General features: G+C 34.7%; 2 protein-coding genes across 2 annotated transcripts; both read left to right on the top strand.

Annotated features, from left to right (window-relative positions):
* The first annotated feature begins 115 nt into the window (after nt 1–115).
* Nucleotides 116–22644, top strand: LOC136818297 (ubiquitin carboxyl-terminal hydrolase 5-like). Its single transcript, XM_067074679.1, has 11 exons — nt 116–392; nt 17230–17355; nt 18111–18162; nt 18273–18307; nt 18778–18873; nt 19335–19477; nt 19912–20003; nt 20621–20808; nt 21182–21321; nt 21612–21709; nt 22469–22644. The coding sequence occupies exons 1-11, from the start codon at nt 279–281 to the stop codon at nt 22642–22644; spliced, it is 1260 nt and encodes a 419-aa protein (XP_066930780.1). The 5' UTR covers nt 116–278.
* LOC136818232 (uncharacterized) lies at nt 8120–12834 on the top strand. The gene is made up of 2 exons (XM_067074601.1): nt 8120–8207; nt 10942–12834. The coding sequence occupies exon 2, from the start codon at nt 10953–10955 to the stop codon at nt 12726–12728; it is 1776 nt and encodes a 591-aa protein (XP_066930702.1). The 5' UTR covers nt 8120–8207; nt 10942–10952; the 3' UTR covers nt 12729–12834.
* Nucleotides 22645–27133: the final 4489 nt, after the last annotated feature.

Here is a 27133-nt window from a genome sequence, read left to right as displayed (position 1 = left end):
CCTGTTGCGGTACGTTTTCAAATTCACTAGCCTGTAAAGTCACTAAGAAATTATTCGGGCGGTTGGGCGTTAATTACAAAAATATCGTCAATGGTTTTCCTGGGAACTTTTCCGTACATCAGAGTACCACTTTCGCTTTCAGTCACTTTTTTTTCAAATTTTGATTTTGGTCAGCTTGTCAGCTTTTACCATCCTTTGCTTATTTTAGTGGAGGTTCTAACGTTTCAATACTGGCTAATTTAAAGCGCACTATTGACAAAGCTCAAGATTATTCCAATATGGATGTGTTATCAGAGGAATTGAAAGTAAAACTGACGAAATACAACTACACAATTCCGCAAGGAGGGAACAAAGTTTACAAAGATGAATGCATATACTGCTTTGATGGACAAGTAAGTAGATTGAACTTCTTTTATTTATATTTAAAACCTTCACTGATGTTATGATTGCTCAAGGAAATGGACCATACAATTGATAATTTCCTTAATATTGGGCCTTTTTTTGTGATGAGTGTTGAAATTTTTTTTAAAGTTGATTTCTTTAATTTTTGGATGGATTGCACATTGTACTTTTACAAGTATTTTTGACCAGGCCAAACCCAATTTATTGTTTGGTTCTTGTCTTCCAACTGGCTCTAAATATTTGACAGTGAGACTAAAACTGCTATATCAAGATTGCAGGATTTAGAGTGCAGGCCGATTTTACTTCCATTTTACAGCAGCTGGGTGTGGTGGTATGTAGGCAGTCTAAACTTAAACTCCTATATCATGATTAGAAACTAGGCTAGTCTTACCTCTTTCATCTTTTCCTTTACAACAATACAATGCTGACAAGTTGACACAACATACAGTTAGGAACATTTGGCGAGTTCCTGTACGCGGCCGCAATAAAAAAAATCATAACCAACACTCATTAAAAAACAAAAAAAGGCGTTTGTGTCTTTTCTCACTTTTTTTAGCCTAGATGATGTAGCAAACAAAGTAAGTATAAGCACACTGTGCTTTTAATTGGCTGAAATTTTTTTTCGCGTCGGAAAATTTTTTTCAAACTTTCAGCAATGATTTACCAAACTATTATAATGAAAATTATCCAGCGCATTTTCATCTTCTTACCTTCTTCATCTTCATTGAAGCACTCAAGGTTTACTGAAGTTAAGCACATAAAATATTCTTATAATTATTGATATTCACTGAAACAGCGTTCGTTGTGCACTGAGGTGGAGTGCGTGCCATAACTCGCGCAGCAACTAACTTGCCTTCTGTTGGAAGATCATATTGGGTGTTTTGGCGTTACCCTTGAAGCAGCGGGCGCCTCTGTCTTTCCGCAAATCTTTCCAACATTTTAGATGGTCTTAACAATAGATCCAAAAGGGCGCCAAAATCTTGGAAGATAATTTGTTTTGGTCTCCGGCTTTGGGAAGTAGAAATGTTTTGGTTGTTTTCGATGGGAAATGGTAAGAAACTTAAGTTTACAAGTGTCATTTAGTTTTTGCTGGCTTATAGAATGGCAGGATCCTGGATGGTTTCCCTAACTGACATATGTGTACATATACATTAACAAGTAATCCCTGAGCTGAGCAGTTACATCAAAATGCCTCAAAAATGTCAATATGAAAATTGCGTAATCAGAGAACGTATGTCTCGCTCATTATAAAAAGGCCGAGACAAACTTTCAATAATTGGATTGTAGTCATCAAGTTAAGTCTCTTTTGTTAAGTCACCAGGGGGTAAATAAAACAGACCTTGATACATTTATCATTCGTTTCAACTCAACGATTCGTTTAAAAGTCAGCCTTCTAAATATTTGGGGTAGGTAAAATATGTACAAAGAAATTCACACTTTTCTAACCCAGCGAATCTTTAAAAAAGAAGCAAACAATAAAATATAATTATCCTTTCCAAATGAACCTCTTCGGTGGCGAGCGTAGTCTACTCTGACGTAATTGTAAAATTTATGTGATGGGAGTTTGACATATGCTTGTACTCTCTGTGTATTTACATTCGTTGTAATGTAATGTTGTTTGGGGAATTATGAAGTTCTCTGGAATTTCGATTGCATTTATTCAGGTTGATTTTTTATGACTTCTAGGTACTTTTTGTAACGAGTTTGATTACTCTGTTCTCACACTTATGTCTTTTTTTTCGCGTCCTTTTCCGTGATTACTTTTATTTATATTTTTAAAGACAGGTAAGAAGGCATATTGATGTAACTGCTGAGAGAAGTTTATATTGAAATTTGCAACAAAAACGAAAGTGGTCTCCTTTACTGACTGCTTCCCAGCGCTCCTTTGCAGCTGTTTATCAAATTTCCATCAATGAGGTTATCATATTTTAAACAGCCCTTCTTTTTGGCACTCGTGGCCTCTCTTAGTGCCTTGCACAATAGGCGGCTATAAAATCCCACCCTTCATATATTTGTTTCAATCCGTGATCTGTGGCTTAGGTTTTTTCTCATCTTTGATTTATTAAAGAAAGCAGGAATTTGATGCGAGAGTTAGATTGTCAACAAAGTGCTGTAAAGAATCATTGAATAAAAGAAGAACATAAAATCTTAAATATTTTCATTTTGAAGAATAGGTGCAAAAAAGTGAAACATAGAAAAGTTTAATTTTTCATTGCATTAATCGAAATGGGAGATTTGAAAACTTTCTATGTTTAGTTTTTTGCACAAACCCTTGTAACTATGGGCGAGCACCCCGTTGCTAAGATGTTGGTTTGAAATCGAAAATGAAACCACTCAAAACGAAAGTAAAATCAGCCTGTACTTGAAATCCCGTAATCTTGATATACAAGTTTAAGTCTATACTGGTAGGGTGCACAATCGGTGGGATTTTTCAGTTAGGGAAGCCATCCAGGATCCTGCCATTCTATCAGCCAGCAAGAACTAAATGACACTTGTAAACTTAAGCATGGTTTCAGCCCCCCCCTTAAAATAAGGGGGGACTTGAATTTTGGGCAAAACTTTAAGGGGAGCATTATTGAAATTTTCAGACTTATGTTTAAGGGGACCAAAGAAAAAGTAATTTTGAATTTAAGGGGGGGGGGAGTAATTCATGTGAATCCAAATCTCTTTTCATACTCTTGCAAAGTTTTTTTTACTTATACTTTAATATACTGTTTTAAGGTGGTAAACTAAGGGTGAAAATTCATTGCTGTCGCCCAGCAATGTAGGGTGATTTGATTTGATTTGATGTGATTTGGCCCCTGTAATAACATACTTTGTAATAAATGCCACAGTTGCAATACCTGCTGCACTTTGTAATACAAATACACTTTGCAATAAAATATAAATTTAAATGCCTTAAAAAGGGCTTCGTAAAAAGCCCTGTAAATTGCTTCACTATACATGTAAAACAGAGAAATTTTAAGATTTAAATCCAAAGTTTCAGACTTAAAAATATAAATAAATTAAGCTGGGTTCAGTCCTAAATACTTAAAAATGTATACAATATCCTTACTGTCTTAATCATGGGTCGATTAACATTTATCATAGATAAATCATAACCCTGCTTTTGGTAATTTCCCTGATACAAACAAATGAAAACCTTTATATGACTGAAAAAATAATCAATTGACTTTTTTAACCAACCAAATTTTTTAATATTGTATTGATCGGCTATGAAAAGAAAAATAGACATGGAATGTTTTAACTTTCATAATAAAAAGGAAAATTAAAAACCCATTGCCCAAAAAAGAGATTCGAATGTCTCCTCTAACTGACTTTTCAAGCATGTCAGACAGCTTCGCATACATTGTTATAGCTAAAACCTTTACATCCTGTTATATTTCTTGTCTTAACGGTTTTGAAATCTTAGAAAAATCTCTTAAGTTTTGTTTTGGATGGAAGTTTCCCTTTATTATAAAGTGCGTCAGGTGTTATTACAAACTGTATAGCGTCAGTCCCCCTATTAGTTGGGGAGGGGTTACACCCTCCAAAAAGCCAAAAAAGGGTGGGGGCTAAAGGTGTTTCAAATATTTGGGGGGGACCTAATGTACTTGGGGGAGCTAAATCTCATCATTTTAATACTTCATCTTAATAGTTGGCTTCAATTATACTCAAATTAACGCTCATGAAGCTGAAAAAATGTTTTATCTTTACATTGAATAACCCTTTTTTGTGGAACAAATTTTTAAAAGGGTCAAGGGTCTAAAGCCCTGGGGGCTACCAAAAATATCACGAGTCTTTGGGGGGACTTAAAACTCAGGGGAACCTAATTTTTGCCTGGGACCTAAACCCAGACTGACGCTATGCAAAGTGTGTCAGCTTTTTGGTACTACAAAGTGTGTTGATTTTTATCACAATGTACGTTTAGTTGCATTACAAAGTGTAGCATTATAACAAAGTGTGTTAGTACAGCCCCCTCTATCTGATTCGCACGTCAGGGGCCATGTCTGTAATAAATTCCATGTGTACTCTAACCAAACTACATATTTTCCATAAGTTCCAGAATTTAAGGGGCACTTTAGAAAAGAAAACAAAGATTTAAGGGGGGATTAGGAAATAAGGGCACAGTACAAATCAAATTCCAAACTGAGGGGGGAGAAATGGATAAGGGGTAATTTGCTGTTTAAGGGGGGGGGGGGCTGGAAAAAACATGGATGAAACCATGCTTAAGTTTCTTACCATTTTCTATCAAAAACAATAGAAAACATTACTACTTCCCAGAGCCGGAGACCATAGCAAATAATCTTCCTTGATGAGGTTATGATCGAGGTTGATGATTAGTTAATGCTCTTAATCATGTAAAGGCTATTACGATTGCCAAATTTAAAGTAAAAATTTGACAGGTCGATTTGTAACGTTTTTGAGCACTTTCTGAAAGTAACATTTTTATTCAATTGAGCATAACTTTTGATCTAATTAATCGAATTTAATAAATGACCCATCAAAATTTAAGTCTTTATTTCTTCTTTCCAATGAAATAGGAATGGTTCTTTTAAAATTTTTAGATTTCGAGAAAATTACTTTTAAAGAGAGAAACTTTTTTGTGGCGCACCCTGATGGAAATTGTTGAATGTTTACAAGGTTCTTAACAGAAAATCCTTTGTTTGACTGTCAATGATGACAATGCTGTTATTATTATTTAGATCTGAAAAATTGATGTTTGTGAGTGCATTTTGTATTATGGATTGCATGATACTAGATGCTGTTTCAGAGCTATAGAGCTAGCCTGTCCATCACTGACAGAGGCTGAGAACAACCTTGATGACTTTTTTGAGTCTTCAAAGACACTGTACTTGAAAACACTTCAAACACAATCTCATATTTAATCTCACAGTTGAGCATGAAATGGCATGCATTCAAGCAAACGAGATAAATACCGTAACAGCTAGTTTGAAACGCAGGTCGCATGTCATCGATACAGGTCAGCTCTAGTTACTGTAAAGTACGAAAAAAAATGTTTGAAAAACACTTATTGTCAAAGTTTATCAATTTAAGACAGTTTTTTGTTAAAAGTGTAAAGGAACTCAAAACACAAGTTTTATATTCAAATGCCATAAACAATCTTTTGACTATGGTCAGATTATTTTTATATAAATACCCCTGACTAATATGAAATTTAATACACGGCTGCAGACAAAATCTCTTATTTGTTCTATTTGATGTGTAAGAAAGATCTAAGCCTGTGCCATTTCCAATCATCTTGCGTGTCCCTAAGTTTTTTAATAAACTGAGCGTCATCAGAAATTATCAGAATCAGAAATGATCAAAAAACAAAGTTCAGCTATAAGTAGAATCTAGTCTGAGCATTTATCTATATTGTAACTAAACTAAAAGTTATTTTGCAGGAAAAAAATGTGTCATCACAAGTGGTTTAAATTACAATTTGAAATGGAGCATTCTCGGGACGTTCCACCGTTCCTAGAACCTTTCAGAACGTTCTCAAATGTTCTGAAACATTCTTGAACGCTCACGAATAGTAGCGTTCTGGTAGGGGTGACTGGGGGCCACGCCCCCCTAGTGGAACTTTTTTGAAGGGGCGCCGAAGAGCAACGAGCGCCAAAAGAGATTTCTTAAACGCCTCAATCTTAAAAATCATATGCGCCTCTTTAAATTGCACCCCGGGACCAATTTTACTGAAATAATTTTAAATTACTTGCAATTTTTTCCCTCGCTTCGCACGCAATAAAGTTTATTGGTTAAAAGCTAGCTAATTTACAAGTGTTTTTGTGTACAATATAGCATTATTAAATGAAAATGTAACTGCGCCCCAAGACCAATTTGCTGACAACAATATTGAAATCATAAAGCATCAATTTTTTCGCTCGCTTCGCTCGTATTACACCCTGTTCCTTTAAGTTTCTTTTCACTGTGTCAAATTTGTCTATTTTTATTTAGTGATTCAGGGTATCTTGGCAATACTCTTCTCCACTAAGTATTTCCTTCCTCATTATGCCTAGGCAAATGAATTAGTAAAAGTTGAGAAACTTGTGGGTGGGGGCGCCACTTATTATTATATTTAACTCAATAAGAACGTTTTCAATAAACAGCATAACTACTTAAACTTCCCTGATGATTAGTCTTAATAGCAGATTATCTTAAACTTCCCTGGTTTAGTGCTCCCCGTTGAGATGATAAGTAATCGAAGAATTAGGAGTGCATTCGACAATTCATCACGAAAACAAGATTCTTGTTTTGAGTGATTCGTCATCATCTGTGCTCCAAAATGTTTGATTCATAATGACAAGCATACCTCCAAGACAAGTGCAAAAAATCATTCGTGCAGCTTTAAAACGCTGACCTTTTTAGGGTTACTTTTAAAGCTGTTTGAGCTTTCTTAGAACTAAGATTTTCGCCTGCGGCGCCAAATTACAAAAAAAACTCTCATTCTTTGAGCCGAATCTATGTTCCGACTTTCATTCGAAACTTTCAGAGCCCAAAGAAAATCAACAAATCGAAGTCTATAAACCATTTTAATATATAATAAGCATATATTAAGGCTGAAAATTAGATTTTGCTAAGCTTATTAAGCCTCGATACGGTTTTCCTGTATGCTTATAAAAAGCTACTTAGGCAAGTGGAGGGTACTGTATGTGCCGCCATTAAGGGTACCTTTTCTGGACTTCCAAAGTCCCGCTAAGGGTCGGAAAATTCAGAAAATCAAATTTCAGTCCCACTAAGGGTCGGAAAAAATAAGAAAATTTCAACTTTTCACCCCCTGAAAGATCGAAATTTGGGATAAAAAGAAAGCTGAGAGTAGGTGTTGCGTTCGACCTCAGCATTTGACCTCCCAGGTCTAGCGCAAATAGAAAAGGGTAGACTTCCTCACTCCCGTTTCTGCAGACAGCCACCATACTTATTTACTTAGTTTTTTACACCACTTATCTAATAGGAAATCCGTGTATTTCTTTTACATATGTTTTTATGGATATGCTTCTAAAAAGGGTTTTTGTTTTGTTTTGATAGGCAGGTGAATGGAAAACTAGCTCCGGCGAATTCTAGTGCATTGATAAGCATTTATATACACTTTGATGCAGCCAACCAAATATTTAGACCGGTTAATCGTAATTTTTTTCGTGCTTTGGACCATCGATGAAAGATGCTTGCAAAAACGCCCCTCCATATTACTCATTTGTTGCGTGCTGTTTTACTTTATTACCCCTGAAATAGCATTTTCCTAAGACTTATTAAAGTGAAAGATTAGATAAGGACTAACTGGGAAGTCTAGGCTGATCCTGATCTAAGATTGGAATAATCTATTTAAGTGAAGAGGCGTTTTCTCCGAAAAATAACTTATCTCGCTTTTGATCCCACTCGTACCTTTTTTTTTATTACCCATTGTCTTTTTATGGGTAAAGTTGAACTGTTAGATGCTCGTTTGCTGTTGGTCTAATTTAAGAATTAAATATCAAAAGAGGGATAAATTTTCCTAAATTAGGATGAAAGGCATCAATAGCTGACCAATTAGAAATGGTTTCTTAAATTTCAATGATGCCCCTCTTCTCAAAGCAAATATTGAATTATGCAAACAACATCTATTGGCTTGTTTGTTAGATAGATTCGGGTCTGCATTTTGCAGAGCGTGCCTTCTACCTAAACGGCCCGTAAATCCAAAAATAGAAGTTGTCTTGTATCACTATAAATACGGGTAGCAGTGTTGTAGAATAACAACTCGAGATGAACAGCAACACACTTTGAATTCTGCAGCAAGAAGGCATCAATCATCAATTGTTAAAAGAAATTTACTATAGGTTGACAATTTGAAGGTAGGTTAACAATTTTTCTTTTACTAACCTCGACAGGAAAGGGTGTCCTAAAAAGAATCATTTTACAATTTTTGCTTAAAAAGTAGTCATAAAAAACCAGCAATACAAGACAATATGATGAAATGAAATAATATACAACAAAGTTCGAGTATAGGAATCTTTCTACAGTATGTGGCCCCCAAAACGTCGATCAAATTTAAAATTTTTCTCAAATCTAGAGGAAAAGAGGTTTTACAAAGATTTCTGCTGCATGAAAAACTTTAACATCTCTACTTTATTTCCCAGAAGTTCTTTTTCAAAATCTTCAATTTCAACAATATTTTTCAATCGCTTTTTTCTATTGGCCCCCAAAACGAAGGTTTGCAATTTCTCGAGATATCTGTAAAATATGAATACAAAATTTTGACCATAGTTTGGAAATGTGATTTAGAGGTTTATAAAATTTTTACAGTATACCCCTGGTTGTCAAAACGCAGGTTTTGGGGCCCCCGAGACGTAGGTGTAGTTAAAATTAAATTATTAGGCCCAGTGGTAACAGGGGGAGAAACTATAAACATATTTGTGTTTTCCCTTAAAGTTACGACCCGATGGATGTAAAATTTATGATATGATATCTTAGAATATTTGAAGATTTTCGATGGTGCAAAGTCCATACTGAAAATTTAGAAATAGTTCCATTCATGTATGGAATATGCTGTGAGAATTTTAGAAAAACAGCTTCTGTATTTTGCAAAAAAAATGAAAGAATTTGCTGTTTTTGCTGATTCAGCGAAATTTTTTATATAATGTTAATTTTTTGTTATAAACTAAAATTAGGTCAAGCAAATAGAAATAGAACTAGCCGTCACCCAGCGTCGCACCCGCCGAGTGGAGTGTTGTTGAACACATCAAAAGCCCTTTAGGGTAATCAAAATCGCCAAAAAAGGGGGTCAAAGTAATAAAAATTCAACACATCCTCACACTTATTTCTACCATATGTGTAGATATGTAAAAATCTCTCATAATTTTCGGTTTTATCAATGCTGATTCTAGAGCCCCGAAATACTGGTTGACCTTTAAGGTGCTATATCTTTTACCCATCCTCTGAAGTCACAGAGCATTTTCTGAAAGGCATTAGTTGTAGAAAGTTGCCTATACTTCATTTTCATAACTTATTTTCACCATCCAAGGAGCTAGAGTGAGTTATATGCAATTTTTATCTAATTTTGGTGTTGAAATATTTCCTTCAAACGCAAATATGTTATTTTGAAGCTGTCTTTAACCATCAAAAACAATGTGCTCATTTTTAAGTATGACCATCATTCTTTCAAAATAAACAAAAATCGTCTATTTCTGATAAATCTACAGGTCAGAATCTTCATCTTAAGGACGACCTACGTTTTGGGGGCCGTTTCCGTTTTGGGGCCATATACTGTAAGATTTTTATGAAAATTCAAGGAAGTTTTGTAAACAGAATAATATTTCGACGTATCAATCACATCATTTTATCAAATAGCCTAAAATAGTCTTGGCATAACCATTTTTGCCTAATAGGGTCACCACTCACAGATTCTATCAACCCTTTGAGTATTATTTTAGTTACACCCTGTTTCGTTGCATCCAAAACAGTCTAAATTGAAATACTGAATGGTTTTTTAGGTAAATCTTCAGGTGGAAGATTTTCAGTCAGTTCATTTTCTCTTGTCTGGGTAGCTCAACAAGAATTAGAAGGGGGTAAACCTTTAGAGCCCATGACATCTTTTATGCGACACAACCAAACGTGGTCCATTTCAAAGAATGGAGGATTTATTTAAAGAGTTTTTCGTGAGAAAGAGTTTTTTGCTAAGGTCAAGGAAACTTTTTTTGACTCAAAAACTTGACGTCACAAGGCAAAACCCCTTGACCCCTAAAATTTGACGAGTAGTATAGTGAAAGGACACAAGCAAAAAGCAGAGAAACAAACAAAGGATAGAAGCTTACCAGCATGGACAACCAGAGGTTGTTGTTGTTAAGGGAAGCTTGAATTATGCTTTACCAAGCATAACTTTTGCGACCAAGTTTCTTGATGGAGAAGAGGCGTTTTGAAATGTGTCAACACACGCACAGAACCTTTCTCATGCGTCTCTCATTCAAACTGATTTCGTAGAGCAAGACATTTTTACTGCACATCGTTTTTACCAAACAGAGAGATATAAAAATGATACTAAACTGAAATGACATCATAATTGCTAAACGTAAAATCAAAACAAATTGCAAGCGTAATAAAATTGATAATTTCTTTAATGAAAAGATACAATCATTTCACAACGGGTCCTAAGAGTTCGCCCCCTACTAAATTCACGACTGAAAATAACCTGTCTCTGAAGGGTGGCCAAAATTGGTAGAACTAACTGCCAGGGGATGGAAGTTTTACTTCTGAATAAGTTAAGTACACATTAAAATCCGGCTATTTTGCCAGCTAGAAATTCAATAAATGAATGAGCCTAATGAGATCCGGGGAGAACGCGGTTAAAAATTATCATAAAGAGGGGCATGTAATGGCGATCTGTCACTTAAGAGGGGGCGTTTCTCTAGGGACATTGGTCCTGTCATGGCTCAGAATCTTTCCTGAAATTTTTATTTTAGAGTATACCAAGTCAACTTGAGTCTTTATTGTTAATGCGTTTATAAACTATAGTATAAAAGCAACGACTTTAAGCGGCCACCGAAAATTATCTAATGTAAATTATCTAAATGAATGTCATTTTGTTTTCAGAACCTATTGTGATGATTGCTAAGGCTGTGGTTACATGTCTGTTTATTGTGACCATTATACAAATGGTTCAAAGCACCTGTTGTAAGGGGAAACACGATGAAGGTTGTTACGGCAATGGTTTATGCGATACAAACTGCTGCAACTGTGAAGGTGGATGCAACAAATACCTAGTGCTTAGTAGCTGTGGTTGGATCAAGAAAGCTGAATGCGCTTTTGACATCGCTAAATGTGCTGCCACGTGCCTTGACGATGGTATTGGATCTAGTCAATGTAAAAGCTGTTTTGGTGGTGCATATACAAAATGTTTCCCCTGCATTCCAGCTGATATGGGTATCGAACCCATAGTAAATGACACTCAAAGATTAACTGAAGTCCGTTTAGGTTGTTCAGCGATCAATTGGCTTGAATGTGCTGCTATTGTTGTTGGCTGTGCTGCAGCCTGTATAGAACCAGTAGACCCGCTGTGTGTTGATTGCATGGGGTCTTTATACCACAAATGTATTGGCTGTGTTACTCTAAGCAAGATGGAGGTGCAACTCTTGACAAACAACACCCACCTTATCGTCAAGAATTACCATGACGACTTCCAAACAACATGTCAAAAGTCAACAACACATTTACCTTCTAAGGACTGTTGTAAGGGCATGCATGATGGAGGTTGCTATGGAAACGGTTTGTGCGACGCTAATTGTTGTAATTGTGACGGGGGTTGTAATCGTTATTTGATGATGAGTAAATGTCCTTGGATTCTTAGAAAAAAGTGTATGGCTCGAGTAGCTTGGTGTGCCGGGGTTTGTATTACAACCGGTCTAGGATCTCAGGAGTGTATCAAGTGTTTCGGTAAACTTTATGGGGAGTGCGTAACTTGTTTGGTTGAAAGTCTGGAGGCAAAACAAGTTGTTGCTGATAATACAGAAATGATGAAACTACGTTTAGGTTGTAGTGTGTTAAAATGGGCAGAATGTGCAGCTAGGTTGGCTTTATGTGCTACATCCTGCATTGATCATCTTGACCCTTCTTGTATTTCTTGCATGGGAAATCTTTACAATACATGCAAGTCGTGTTTTTCTGCAAATATGGATTTGCAACGTTTGCAGTTCAATACACAGGCTTTGGTGTCGAAGCGCTACACTGACTTCAACGGGGTGTGTCAAAGAAAACCGCTTGTGCCTGGGAATTGTTGTAAGTCGCAACATGAGGATGCTTGCTATGGGAACGGCCTCTGTGATGAGAATTGCTGTAATTGCGAGGGTGGTTGTAATGAATATATGGTTCTTAGTAGCTGCAAGTGGACTAAGAAATTAAAATGTGCCTTGAAAGTTGCGAAATGTGCTGCCACCTGTTTGGCACATGGTGTATTATCGTCTCAGTGTAAAACATGTTTCGGAAGTTTGTATTCAGAATGTATCAAATGTTTACCAACGGAAATGGAAGCTGTCGACATCATAAGAGATAACGAGAAAATGATTGAAATGCGACTTGGATGTAACATTCTTGAATGTGGTATCAAGATTGCTCTTTGCGCTACCAAATGTATTCCTCCTACCAAAGCTTCCTGTATTTCCTGTTTAGGATCGGCTTATGAAGAATGTAAAGATTGCTTCTTTGCTGACACTGATGTGATTGCTTTGAAAAACAACACCGATGTATTGGTTGAGCAGTTTTATGGGAAGCAACAACTCAATACGTCATGTTCTCTTCAATCATCCAGTGCTTATTCGGTTGTACCGTCTCAAGTCATGATGGGATTCTTTTTGATAGCTTTTTCACTTTACTTTCTAATGTAATTTATGGTGATACAAGGTGATTCAGAAAATCCCACACTTCATTTTTATCTGAAGTACATTCTTATTTTGCCTCAGCTGTTCTTATTCTCTTGGTGAAGTACCTCAATGTTCCTATCCTGTTTTTAAAGGGAAAATTTTAGGTATTTTAAACTTTGTGCTCTATTTTCAATACTTTGCCCCTTTATTTCGTTGACCTTCAGCGATTCCAGGCTCTCAAAACTGTTCTTATTTTTTGGCGATGCCGAGTTTTATTGTTCTTCTAAAATTCTTCTAAGAAAAAAAAACTTTATTACTTTGAGTTTTATAAATTATAAGATACTTAAAATACGTCAAATTAAAAATAAAATGGTTTTTGTTTTTTCTCACTTTGAATCACCCTAAAAATCTTAAAAACTGTATATTCGACCTTACAACAGGAGTCATCATCAGAGTGTAAAAATCTATCGAAAAGTTCGAATCTACAGTTTTTGAAATTAAAACATGAAGCTTCTGGTTTTTCTTTTGACCAAAAATTCTTTATAAAACATTAACTTTATGTTATGGACTATTTTAGTAGTAAATTAGTATTTTTCAAGTGAATCAAATATTTTCAACTAGAGACTCGATGTTTTGTACTTTCTTTGAAAATTTTACTTTATTCATTGCCACAATGTTCGTAAATAAAATTAATTTGAATTACGTCTTATTAGATCTAATATTTTCGACCAAGGCTTAACTTAAGACTTTAGATTTAAGATTTTATGCACTAATTATGGAAAATATTTATCAATATTTAATTTTTTTTGTTTAGTTTGCTGATTCTTCATTCTTGATGTTTTGTTACTACGCGTAATACCGATTTTCATATTTAGTAATTTTTGTAACTTTCAATCGAAAAATCATTCTTTTTGTACCTAATGCTTCGTACCTTATCTTGATTATTTTTTGGACCTACCCCGGTGGAGGTCCTATAAATTAACCTGTGTTTGTTCGTCCGTCCGTTCGTCCGTCCGTTCGTTCGTCTGTTACCAACTTTTCTCAGGATTGAATCATAGGAATCTTTTGATTTTTGGTACAAAGGTGCCAAATGGTGGTGCCCAAAATGTGACGGAGCCCGATTTTCGAAAAAAAAATTTTTGGGCAAATTTGGGCCAAAAAACGGCTAAAAAACGGGTTTTTTGGACTTTGTGAAAAATTGGATCATTAATTTTTTTTGATTTTTTGCATGAAAGTTAAGGTACCATCATAGGTAAAAGATGGCTCAAGCAGAATTTTGCAAAAAAATTTTGTTGGCTCAAAAAACGCATGTTTATCTATAAGAATTACAATTGATAAGCATACATCAATGTTCTTAGTCAAATTACTCAATTTTTTCATGAGATAGATGTTTTTTTTGCTCATGAGGGCTTACTTTTGAAGAATATATGTGTTTAAGACAGGAAATTTTAGTTGCTTGGCGTGTTCTTATAGAGAAACTGGCCAAATTCGATATTTTTTATAAGCACATTATCAATTACTTAGGTATTAGCTTTTCTCGAGATTGGCTTTTTCATTCTTTATGATATTTTGCACAAAGATGCACAACTATAAACCTTCGAATGTGACGGAGTCCGATTTTCAAATAAAAATGTTATTGCGCAAATTTGGGCCAAAAAAGGGCTAAAAAACGGGTTTTTGGACTTCGTGAAATATTGGATCATTGTTTTTTTCTGATTTTTTGCATGCAGGTAGGTAAAAGATGGCTCAATCAGATTTTTGTAAAAAAAGAATTTTTCAGCTCAAAAAACGCATCTTTATCTATAAGAATCACTATTAGTAAGCATACATCAATGTTCTTAGCCGAATTACTCAATTTTTTCATGAGATAGATGTTTTTTTTGCTCATGAGGGCTTACTTTTGAAGAATATATGTGTTTAAGACAGGAAATTTTAGTTGCTTGGCGTGTTCTTATAGAGAAACTGGCCAAATTCGATATTTTTTATAAGCACATTATCAATTACTTAGGTATTAGCTTTTCTCGAGATTGGCTTTTTCATTCTTTATGATATTTTGCACAAAGATGCACAACTATAAACCTTCGAATGTGACGGAGTCCGATTTTCAAATAAAAATGTTTATTGCACAAATTTGGGCCAAAAAAGGGCTAAAAAACGGGTTTTTGGACTTCGTGAAATATTGGATCATTGTTTTTTTCTGATTTTTTGCATGCAGGTAGGTAAAAGATGGCTCAATCAGATTTTTGTAAAAAAAGAATTTTTCAGCTCAAAAAACGCATCTTTATCTATAAGAATCACTATTAGTAAGCATACATCAATGTTCTTAGCCGAATTACTCAATTTTTTGATGCGATGATGTTTTTTTTGCTCACGAAGTCTTGAATATGAAAGAATATTTCAAGAACATGAAATTTTGGTTTCTAAATGTTTTTTTTATAAGAAACAAACGACTAATTTAAATAGATCGTCACTATTTGTGTTCTGAATGATTGTTTAATGGTCACGTCACGTAGATATCAATTATAAATGTGTTAAATGCATAACCAGGTAGGTCCATAAAAGTATCACTTGTTAAGACTTGATATTATTTTCAACTAGTTACTCAATTTTTACTTTTCTCGAAAATTTTGTTATTCCTTGCCTATTATCTTATGTTAATTTTGAGATTTTAAGTCTAAATAAATCTAATTTGTATAAAGTCTTATCTTATCTAATGTTATAGACTAAGGCTCTAAAAGCCAACTAAATTTTTTGTGCACTAATTATTCAAAATCGAGCACCAAATGTATTAATTTAGCTTAAGTTTTAATTTAGTAACGTGTAATATTCTTCATTCTTTGTTTTGTTATTTTGTGCAATATGAATTTTCATTTCATTTAGTAATTATCATATTTAATTTAAATAAAACAATTCATTTTGTACATAATGCTGTCTCGATTAATTTTTAAGACATTCATGGTTCACAAAAAGCGAGGGGTAAATCACTTGAAAAAAGGTGTACGATACTTTTGACTTTTTGAATTTTCATTTGACTTTTTGACTTTTTTTTGACTTTTTTCAAGCTTTCATTTTGACTTTTTCCCGACAAAAACGCCCACTGCCTTCGGGCGCCCAACATTTTTCGCCCAAATCTGTCCAAAAACGCCAACCGCCCATAAATCTTGCTCCAACCATTCGCCCATTCAAGACTTTCTTTTTTTGACTCTTATTTGACTTTTTAACTTTATTCTAAGAATTTTTGTCTTTTACTTTGACTTTTTGACTTTTTCTTTGACTTTTTCGAATTTTTGTACGAGAGGTGTACGATAATTTTTCGAGTGATTTACCCCTCGACAAAAAGTAGTAAGCATAAGAGGTCTATATGAATTGATTTTAGTTGTGACTTCGAAACAAAAACTCTATATTATAGAAACGGACAATAAACTACTTTTAGGCGCGAAGAAAATTTGGTGAATAATGGGTATTTTAATCTGGTAATGTAAAGAAGCGCTAGGCCTACAGGACCAAATTGTTTTGGTTTTCATAATCTGGATTATCTTTTTTTCACTCTCCAATTCACTTTCAGATTTTAAGAATCTTTTTTCAAACATCGTCAATTTTCATGATTGAAAGAAAATTGCTCTTCCAGAAAAATGATTTAATAAAGGCTGAAAACCTAATATTTTGCTAAATCTTAATTTTTCCAGATACTATTAAAAATGTTTGAATTTTGGAATCATCTGACTAGTACAATGTGTACATAGAGCAGTTATTTGAGCTGTAATCCACCACACTTCTTTAGATAGACAAAAATTAGCAGAATTGATATTTTTGATTCAAAAGCTTCAGTAGTAGAAGTAAGTAAAGTAATAGTAATAAAACGCATTTGAGTACACATTATATTTTTTTTATTAGCAACCAGGTTGCTAAGGCTCGAGAACTCAAATTAGCCAATTTTTTCACTATCTCTAAAAATAAAAGCTTTTTAGATAATCTAACTATATAACCATGGCAAACGATAGCCCTTGACCCAGTAAGCATAAATATGGTATGATATCTGGGATGGTCAAAGCTAATTTTTCAGAAAGTGAGCTAAATTGCTTTAAAAACTCTAAATGTTATGAACATCTGCAGGCTTCAAAAACTTTTGTGTTATTATCAAAAAGAACATGTACTGTCCAGGGTTACCCAATTTAGTCTTCATCCATGCTTAAATTATCAAATTTCATATTGCTCGCTGCCTAACAGCAGGGGGTGCGAAAAACAAGGGGGCACCAAAAGGCACCTCTGATTGCTACTTTTGGCGCTTCATTCCTTTTTTTCAATCTAATAGTTTTCCGTGAGAAAGTGGAACTGTCTCCCCAGTTTTCCCGAATTTTGGTCGATCAACCACGCTAATGTGAGAGGTTTTTTGTGCATGTTAACCTGTAGAAGCAAAAACACTGAAACCAAAAAGACTGGATGATTCTTTAGCTATCTCAATTAAAACTCAATTGTTTTCATTTTCTTTTATCATTATCTTTTTTTCAACTTTTTACTTATTTAGGAATCTGACAATGGAATGAACGTATGTCTGTCGACGTTATTTGGTGTATCACAGAAATTTTTGCAGCTGTTTGTCAAGAAAGAAGGCAAAACTGTTTTCCTCAATTTCAAAAAAGTTCCTAAAGAGGTAAGGTCTTTAGGAAGGATGAAAGTTACTTTTACAATTGATTGTCCCTATATCTTCTTCTGAATAAAAAGATGTTCTGATTTATGCAAGGGATGGTTTGAAAATTCTTTTTAGCGGCTTTTAATTCAAAATTTTCAGGAGACATCTATCGAATGAAGAGAGTTAATGATAACTTCATTAACCCATTAAATGCCATCACTCTGCAACTTCAAATTTTCAATTATTCTTTTCAATTTTAAATGCGGGTACACACCCAAACCCCCCCCAAAAAAATGCTAATCTTGACTTAGTTCTTTATTCCGGAGGGATGAAAACAAGGCGGTATGGGTCGTCATGATCCTAAGGCTTCGACCTATCGGTGAAGGATCGAAAAATTCAAGCGATCCCATAAGATAAGTAGTAACTAAGTCTGTGACTGCAGTTTGAGGCGACCCAAAGGCTCCTCTTTCGATAGCTATCTACCCGTAGGTAGGGGAGAGTGTGCCACTCTTTCTCCCTGGATTTCTCCACTTACCCTTGATCCTTCTCTTAATTGCTGAACAGCAAGCAGAGAGGCATCAAGTAACATTTTGAGAATCTTTGGTTTGACCCAGCTGGGGGTTGAACCCACAACCTTGCGAACTGTAGCCGGATGCTATACCACTGCACCACGCTTCTCATAAGATGTAAATGGGTTAGAGTGTTTATTTTTTAAAGATACACTTGAATCATGTGGGAAATCTTATCTTTTTTCTTCATTATTTAAATTCTTTCAGGTTTCTGTTGAGGAGCCACCGGTTGAAAAACGACCAACCAAAATGGCCATAGGTATAAACCCTTTTTTGAAACCATTAGGTGTTAATAAAAAATAAAAGTTTAGAATTCACCCTATCTGCTACTTGTCTTTAATATTTTGAAACTTTTTATTTTATTTTCAGGTGTGGAAGGTGGATTCGACGTTGAAAAGGATAAAGTAAGATCCGCCATATCTTTTCTTTGTAATCTTCTGCTTTCAAGACCTCCCTAGTCTTTCTTGTCTGTAGAATATAGATGCTAAAACATTGTTTGAAATCTTGCGTAGATTGATTTTTTTTGTGGTAAAAAATAAGACTGCATTTTACTTTCATTTTTTTTTGGACCTACCTGGAGAACTTGTAGATTAACATTGATTTATCTGCATCTTGCTCGTTGTTTCAAGCTCATATCATACATTTAAGTCTCGTTAACTTTAAAACTCGAACGGGAAGTCTAATTTGTTCAAATTACGAATAGATTCGAATCATAAAAAGTATTTTATCCTGTTTTCTCCTTGACGGGGACTAAGAACTATAATCGCATTATAGAAAGATTGGAATAAAAGCGAGTTCGAATTAGAGAGAGTTTCCACTGTATCTTCAATGTTCTTCATCTATAAAGTATGGCACGTGTTTTTCATTATTACAGGTCGAATATGAGTGTGTGAACACTTTGATTGTAACAGACAATGAAGGGAAAATCACAAACGAATTGACCTTACCCAATCCTGATCTTCCCTTAAACGTAAGAAGATATTTATGTTTATACTGCTTCTTGCAGTTGTAGATGACTTATTATCTTTTTATAACGTTTCTGAAAATTGAGCAGAAGGGGCCTACTGGGCAATAAAGCCTACTGGGCAATAAAGCTTTCCAAAAACAAATTCTTTAATGTGGTCCCCGGCGTGCAAATCAGTTCGCATGGAAAATAAATATAAAGCATAACTTTTCGCTGCGATTTGAAAAATTATGTAAAAAGCAGGGATAATTTGAAAGCAAGTTTGGAAAAAAGATCTATTCTGTTCAAGGGAAAAAAACTTTGAATTTTTAGTTGATTTCTAGTCTAGTATGCTAGACGACTAACTAAGACTAAGTAAAAAACAAGCAAAAAATAGTGGGAGTGACAAATTATAGCAAACTGATATTATCAAGTAATAATCATCGTATTATCATATAACACCCATATTACTGTATTACACTTTTCAGCTTCAATGTTGTATAGCTGGTGTAATAGCTCACCAAGGTGCAAGCATGCAAGAAAATGTTCAAGCTTGGGAGGAGAAAAGAATTGTATCAAAATACGCACTTAATCTACAACAACTTGGCAATGGCGTAAAAATCCCACCAAGGTTATAGTTAATGTCTTGATTTTGTCTCAAATTCTCCGATGCATACTACTGAATCATTTGAACTTCTCAATCAAAGTAGCATTGTTAGCTCAAATAGAGACTTGTGGGACATTTAACCTTATGTTTCTATTTCACCGATACTATTCATGATATGCACCACTGCAATGTCTTCCACGGACCCAACATCTGATTGCTTGAAAGTGACGTATTGACTGATTTCACGTCACTTGGAACCAATCAGCTATTGGGTCCGTGATGTAATGTCAGAAGACATTGCAGCGATGCATATCACTTTCTGTCACAATTAGAATAGGCAGGACGAAAAGTGGGCCGTCTAAACTAGAGCTAAGGCACTCTATTGAATGAATATAATCTAAAACTTATTAAGGAAATTTCCTATTATAAATTAATTTTTTTTGCTTTCTCTTTTGAAGTGGTTGGAAATGTGCACTTTGTGATTTGACTCAAAACCTTTGGTTGAACTTAACAGATGGCACCATTCTTTGTGGAAGGAAGTTTTGGGATGGTAAGGCAAAAATACTTCAATTCTTTTTTCTATTATTAATGCAGTCGGAATATACAACTTAATGACATGTTCTTAAGACTAGATTTACAGGTCATGAACCCTGGGATAAAATTTTAAATAGTAAATTTATTTGGTTAAAAAGTTTGACCCCCCCCCTATATGACCAAAACCTCCACTAAAGGCCAAACCCCTTATTAATTGAGACTTTTTTGAACCTCCCTTACAGGGTTGTCTGAGAATCAGGGGGAAGGAAACTATGTACATTATATACTAGCTTTCAGACTAATTCATCATAATAAAAAATAACTAGAATCTAATTAGATCTAATACACTGCATAACTTTCACATTTCCACAAGCATAAAAAATCGTGTTGCAATTTTGTAAATTAGTTCTTTATTTTTCAAACCTAACTATTAGTTTACAATTAATCCAGGAGGCTATTATGTCATTTTCCTGTAACCTGATTTTATAACTTGGTAAAAAGATTGCTTCTACTATTTCAGATCCATTTATCTTCATAAGCCTAAAAAAGCTAACATCGCAAGTAAATTGATATGATATAATTTTCGGTGGTTTTTAAAAATTTCTTAAAAACCTTTTCGATCTTTTCTTACAGGGTCAGGGGGCAACAATCATGCAGTTGAATATTACGAGCAAACAAAGTATCCACTAGCGGTGAAGCTGGGAACCATTACTGCAGAAGGAGGCGATGTTTATTCTTATGATGAAGACGATATGGTTGAAGATCCAAAACTGAAAGAACATTTGTTACATTTCGGTATCAATATCGCTCTTCTGGAAAAGGTAATGCATCAGCCATCCAAAAAAAAACAGAAGTCCAATTTACACAAAAAGAAAAAAAAAACAGATGTACTGTATGTAGGTCTACTCTAATGTTGCCTTGAAAGAAGATTTTCTAAATCTTATCTCGAGTTTTTCTCTTTCACTAATTTACGGATAAGAAAGGAGTAAGGTATAAGTGTTAATGTACCCTTTCGAATGCTGAAAATGATTTACCCTCCTCTTCAGAAACTCAGGGAAGTATCTCTCATATGGAATTATGTTTTGGCGTGAATTCGCTTGGTCAGTTTGGAGTCAAGCAAAAAATACCGAGAAATAACTTCCTTTGTAAATTCATTACCAATTTTCTCAAAAGCTGTCCTGAATCTCTTTTCAGACTGACAAAACAATGACAGAGTTAGAAGTGGAGGCCAATCTCTCATTAAAAGCTGAATGGGATACCATCCAAGAAGCTGGCAAGAAATTGAAACCTCTGAATGGACCTGGTTACACTGGCATGATTAACCTCGGAAACAGGTAAAGACCTAACTGAAATTCAAAAAGATATACTATATGCATTATGAAAGGTAAGGCTTGATTGATCATTTAAAAAAGAATTGTTTATGAGAGGTTCAAGGAGTGCATGTGGACTATTTTCAGGCATTACGGTTCGAACATTACGATTCAGTTATTTTTTATTAGATCTTGCTATGAACACTTCCTATCCGCAACAAAAACCATACCGAAGCAATACTAGAAACCATAACGAACATAGTCTTACATTTACGTTTCTTGCTCTAAATGAGGCGTCAATTTTTTTCTTGTAGCTGTTACATGAATTCAATCATGCAGATTCTCTTCTCCATGACGGAATTCCAACAGAAATATGCAAATTGTAGTGATCAAATATTCCAAAATGAAAAAGGTATATTGTTGTTCTAATTAACCCTTTAAGTGCCAATGTCGTATATATCAGAAAAAAATTCAAAAATGAGTCTTTCCAGCGAGATTTTCAGCCAAAAAGTCAAAAAAATGCAAAAATTTGACAAAAATTCACTTTTTTAAGATTTTGACCGTTTTTTGACCATTTTTGGTCAACGAGTGATCCAATAATCTCCAAATTTGGCCCTGCTTTACTCGATTCTGTCTTCCAGCGAATTAGTTTGAAGTTTTACAATTGGACACCTTTCTATCATTCAGACAGGTCCGCGCAGTAACCAGCAACCAGCTTCTAATTCCTTCTAGATCCGGAGATAAGTTTGAACTAGTGATTTTCTTTAAAAAAAAGTAGAAAAAAATGACCGTGGCACTTAAAGGGTTAACTTCGATAGCTTAAATTACATTTTTTTGTAATATTTTATTTTTATTGGCAATTTCTGAAGGTGGTAATCCGAGAAGACTTTCCAGGGGTTCAAAATAAATTTTTATTTTTTATTTTCCATGGGTAAAGAGCTTTTCTTCTATTCTTCCAGGGGGTAAAAAACTGGTTTTTAGAGTTGCCTCACGCCGAATTTGACGTAACGAAAACGCCGTGCGGCCCGTAAAACGGCCGTACGGGAACGTCCCACTTATATATCAACACATTTTCAACGAATTTCTTTATCTTGAAAAGGTTCGACTTTCGATGTATGTATATTAATTAAATGGAACAGTCCATTATGTTATGTTTTTTGATTGATTACAGGAGACCCTACAAGTTCGTTCAATGTTCAAACAGCCAAGCTAGGTGCTGGATTGTTGAGTGGAGATTATTCACAAAAGCAGACGAACGAACAAGGAGAAGAAGATGATGGAACGCAGGTTTGTCATATCTATTTTCCTTTGTTTCCTATTTGTCTCGAAAGGGTAATTTTCAAATGAATTCCAAATGAATAGTTACGGTTTCCTGTACATGAACATGCTTCATTGTGGACATGGGGCTTGTTCAATGCCCCTCCGACTCAGTGGATTTCCGCTAATACAAAGTATAAAGAGAGGCTTTTCCGTATCAAAGTTTAGCAAAATTGTGTAAATTTGTTCTTCCGTCTGATACGAAGAACTCGGCTTTGACTACTGTTGAAATTGGTGTGGACTCATTCATTTCTACATTCTGATATTAAAACTTTGATAGAACAAGTACGACCGGGTGGTCCATAGTAATGGTTGTAGTTTGTCTTGTCATTCACGACAAAGTCTTGTTACTCAAAAGCATGGCTGCCCTGATCCTAAAAAATTTAACTGCAACTATCTAACGATGACGACGGTACAGTGGAAATTCGCTATTTAGCAACGATGCGATTTTTTTCAAAAAATACAGAAAATCTAAATGTTTCACATGGACAAGTTCTATCTAAACATAACCTATTATCAAACCCATACCCCTGCTGGGGTATCTTACTTTTCTCGGACTTTCATAATCACTAACAGTGCGAGCTTAATATTTCATAGTTGATATCTTTGTAGATAAACTAAATTCTCCTCTTCTTTGTTAATGAAAAATGATCCAGACGTCGCCGAATCTTAAACTGAAACTATAAATGGAAAGGTTTTACCAAAATCAAAATATCCTAACTAGGCTCTTGAGTTTATCACCACACCACATTTTTTGAGCTTTTGAAAAATGAGCAATGAGAGAAGTTTGGGACGATTTATCAGTTTGCTGTCTAGCTATCGCCTTCTTGTCAATATTTTTTCATTCTGTCGGCACGTGGATTTTATTGAAAATAGACTCGGTTTTGGAGAAACATGTCGAAGTGTTGAGCTTATCAATTTGTAGTATGACTTTCAACTTGTTGTCGATCGTTCGGATATTTGTAGATATTTACTATCCAATCTACTCCAGATTAATATATGGGTTTTCTATTGCATTCATAATACCTTTTTACAGTGCAATGATTTTATTGACATTACAAAGATTCTTTGCTATTTGGTTGCATTTACGCTATGAATCATCTTGGGTTTTCCTTAAAAGAACTCACATGGTTGTCGTGTCTTGGACCGCATGTATTTCGTTTATCTTAACAACATTGATCATTTATCTCACGGGAAGACTGTCCACGACTCCATGGAGGATCATTTGTATTGCTATTTCGGTAACAGGGCTATTGGCAACTAATGTCGTTTTTCTCATTGTATACTCCTACATTTATATCAAGTATCGGAAAGCAAATCAAGACATCAGAACCTCTTTATACGAAAATCAGAAATCTAAATTCTTTGCACCATTTCTAATTGGACTATCTTTCTTTCTGTTTGGGACATTACCGCATTTCTTCCAAGGTGCAGTAAACGATGTCCGGTACACATTTATGTGGTTTTATGCGGACAGTATCTCTAATTCTTTTGTGTACATTTTCATGGATGGAGCTGTGTTAAGGACGGTCAAAAGATGGATTGATCGAAATCGTGTGGAAAGCCTCGTTTGACATTGAGGAATCTTGATATGATTTATCAAATGTTACTAACCTATTGACTACATTGCAGGCAGAAAATCTTTCTCTTGGAAAAAAATTAGACTATGCAATTTTTTCAGAAAAAACAATAACGAAAAGAACAAAAGGTACAGTGAAAGTCATAATTTGATAAAAAAGGGGGGATTTTCTAGTCTAGCAAGCTAGACGACTAATTCAGACATATTAGAAATAAAACAAAAAAGTAAATTTTAGTCGTCTAGAAACCTTTGTGCACTAACTCCAAACAAAAAAAAAAGTGTCAATATCGCAATTAAAATTTTTTCCCGCTCAAAAAAAGTTCTTGAAAATAAAATGTGTGTGGATTTGTGTGTTAAAAATGTTTCATTTGAGTTGATTTTATTTTGAGAGTTTGTTGTTGCTTTATAAATTGTTTTTTCGCTACGCAAGTTTCTGCGTAGCTAGGCCCGGTATCTATAAGGCTGGAACACCGGATTCTTCCAGTCGTTTATACAAACTAAATCCCGTATCATTATTTGTGTTTATTATTAGTATTACATGCATTATAAACGACTCCAGTCTAGGGATTCTCTAAAACTGTTTAATGACACGGCAAATGATTTTAATTGCTCTAAGGTAATTCTGGTATGTGAAGTTTTACCTCTGAGTTTTCAAAATGAGGCTTAAGACTTAAATCTCAGGATCCAAAAGCTCTAAAATTGCTCAAGTAAGGCTGATAATATAGTCTATAAGCCAATGGACCCCTCCTAAATCGAAATATCTAGTGAAACAAAGTATTATAAAATAAAGCTTTAGATTCTGAAAAACGTCGAAATATCCTAATTCTCACTGTACGCCCACAGTATACAAGCGTGTGCGTTTTTTGCTTCAAGTCTGCACGCTTTTTTTATAAGAATGGTGTAAATTCATTTCATCATGGATATTCTTAACTTTTTTGGGAAAATCATCCTAAGATATTGTTACAGCATTCTTAAGTTAGGGTCCTGATTTGACCAAGATTTAACATTTAGTACGTACTTCTCAAGCATAAAATGGTATTTTTTGAAAGGAGTGAGCCTTACTTGGGGATAATTGAAAATTTATAATTGAAAATGTTCTAAAAATGGCATTCTTAGCTTGAGTAGCAAAATTCCATGATGGTGATATTTTTTGCATTGTTCTTAATTTTTTGGCCATTTTCATCATGGACATTCTTATAAAGTGTATTCTTATTAAAAAAAAACGTGGACAAGATTTGTTATCGCGATCATTTCTTGGTTGCTTAACATAACATTATTGATTACTCCAATTTCCTATTTTGTAACTAGCCTACTTAATTACAAGAGAAACTTCAATCTTCCCGTGAAAATGGTGTTAAAAGTTAGCTCCAATAAGAATCAATTTTACCGATTCGGACATTTTATTTCCTGTGAAATCTCTTTGTGGCTTTTGCAACAAGAAACATTTCGGAAATTGGAAAAAGCGCTTAGTTTTATTAAAAAGGTTCACTTCTTCTTCAATTTGCGATTTTAGTATAGAAAATTTTCATTGTTAAGTTCTCCTATAAATACGGTTCAGTTGGAAGGCGATTGTTAGAACCTGCTCTCGCTGGAGACCTCTCTGACTCTCCAATTAAATTTTCGAAAAAATCTTATAGGAATTAGATAAAATTCGAATTGTGCAGAAATTTTATCATTTTGTACTTTCCAGCTGAGAAGAACAATATTTTTCAGCTCGATCTAAAAGAGAAAATTAACATAACTTGCTCAATTGAAGTATAAAAAATGCGGGAGTGGGACTCTCTGTCGATTTCCTGTTTTGCTTTAGCGATGTTGCCGATTCTGCTTCACGTCTTTGCCGTATGGTTTTTGATGAAGACGTCATCATCCAGCAGTATCGAACAAAATGTCGAGTTGCTTAGTTTGTCGATTTCAATTATCCTTTTTTGCGTGTTGTCGATTATTCGAATCTCGATTGACATTGAGAGTCCTCAATATTCCACATTGATCTATGGCTTTTCTACTGCTTCAGTTATCCCTTTTTACAGCGCAATGATTTTATTGACATTACAAAGATTCTTTGCCATTTGGTTGCATTTACGTTATGAGTCATCTTGGGTTTTCCTCAAACGAACTCACATGGTTGTTGCATCATGGATAGCTTGTGCTTTTTATTTAACAACAGTGCTAATTTTATACCTTACAAAACTTCAAACCGGATTTTGGGCCTATGTTGATATAGCAGTTTACATGCTGGGTTTACTTGGGACAAACTCTGTCTTCATTATTGTCTACATTTACATTTACATTAAGTTCAAACGAGCCAATAAAGACACTCGAAACTCATTATATCGGAATCAAAAATCCAAAATTTTCGCACCCTTTTTAATCTGTCTTTCATTCTTCACGTTTGGAACGTTACCGCATTTCTTTCAAGGTTTAGTGGACGATGCCCGGTATGCTTTCATCTGGTTTTATGTGGACGCCATCATCAGTTCATTCGTTTATATTTTCAATGAGAATGCATTGAAACGTCTCCGCAGATTGGTGTCCAGGAATTGCATCCAAAACAGTGTCGTGTAACGCGCTTGTTTCATTAACTGTGGCGTCAAAAGTGTTGATATTGATTTAGCGTCACCCTTACCAGTTTCTAGACAAATCAAAAACCAACCGTCTTTGGTCGCTGAAAACATAAACTCGGCATTTTGTACAGGCTTACAGTGTATCTTCTAATATTCCGTTAATCGCGGATTATCGCTGACTGCACACGTTAAAGCTTTAAAGGGATGGTTCACTTCCTCAGGGGAGAAGAATTGATGTCACCCTAGAAGTGACAATTTTGGTTATAAGGACATACAGCCATTCTAAAGATTTTGTTTGATTCTTACGAGAGTATAGTCTTTTATAAAGAAAATATTAATGGAAGGGAGAATTTGTTGTCATTTGTTATAAACTAATATT

Source organism: Clytia hemisphaerica, unplaced genomic scaffold, assembly GCF_902728285.1.
Source record: "Clytia hemisphaerica strain Z4C2 unplaced genomic scaffold, Clytia hemisphaerica genome assembly, whole genome shotgun sequence".
Classification (NCBI taxonomy): Eukaryota; Metazoa; Cnidaria; class Hydrozoa; order Leptothecata; family Clytiidae; genus Clytia; species Clytia hemisphaerica.
The sequence above is the reverse complement of the archived record's forward strand: the minus strand, read 5'-3'. Positions and strand labels throughout refer to the sequence as shown.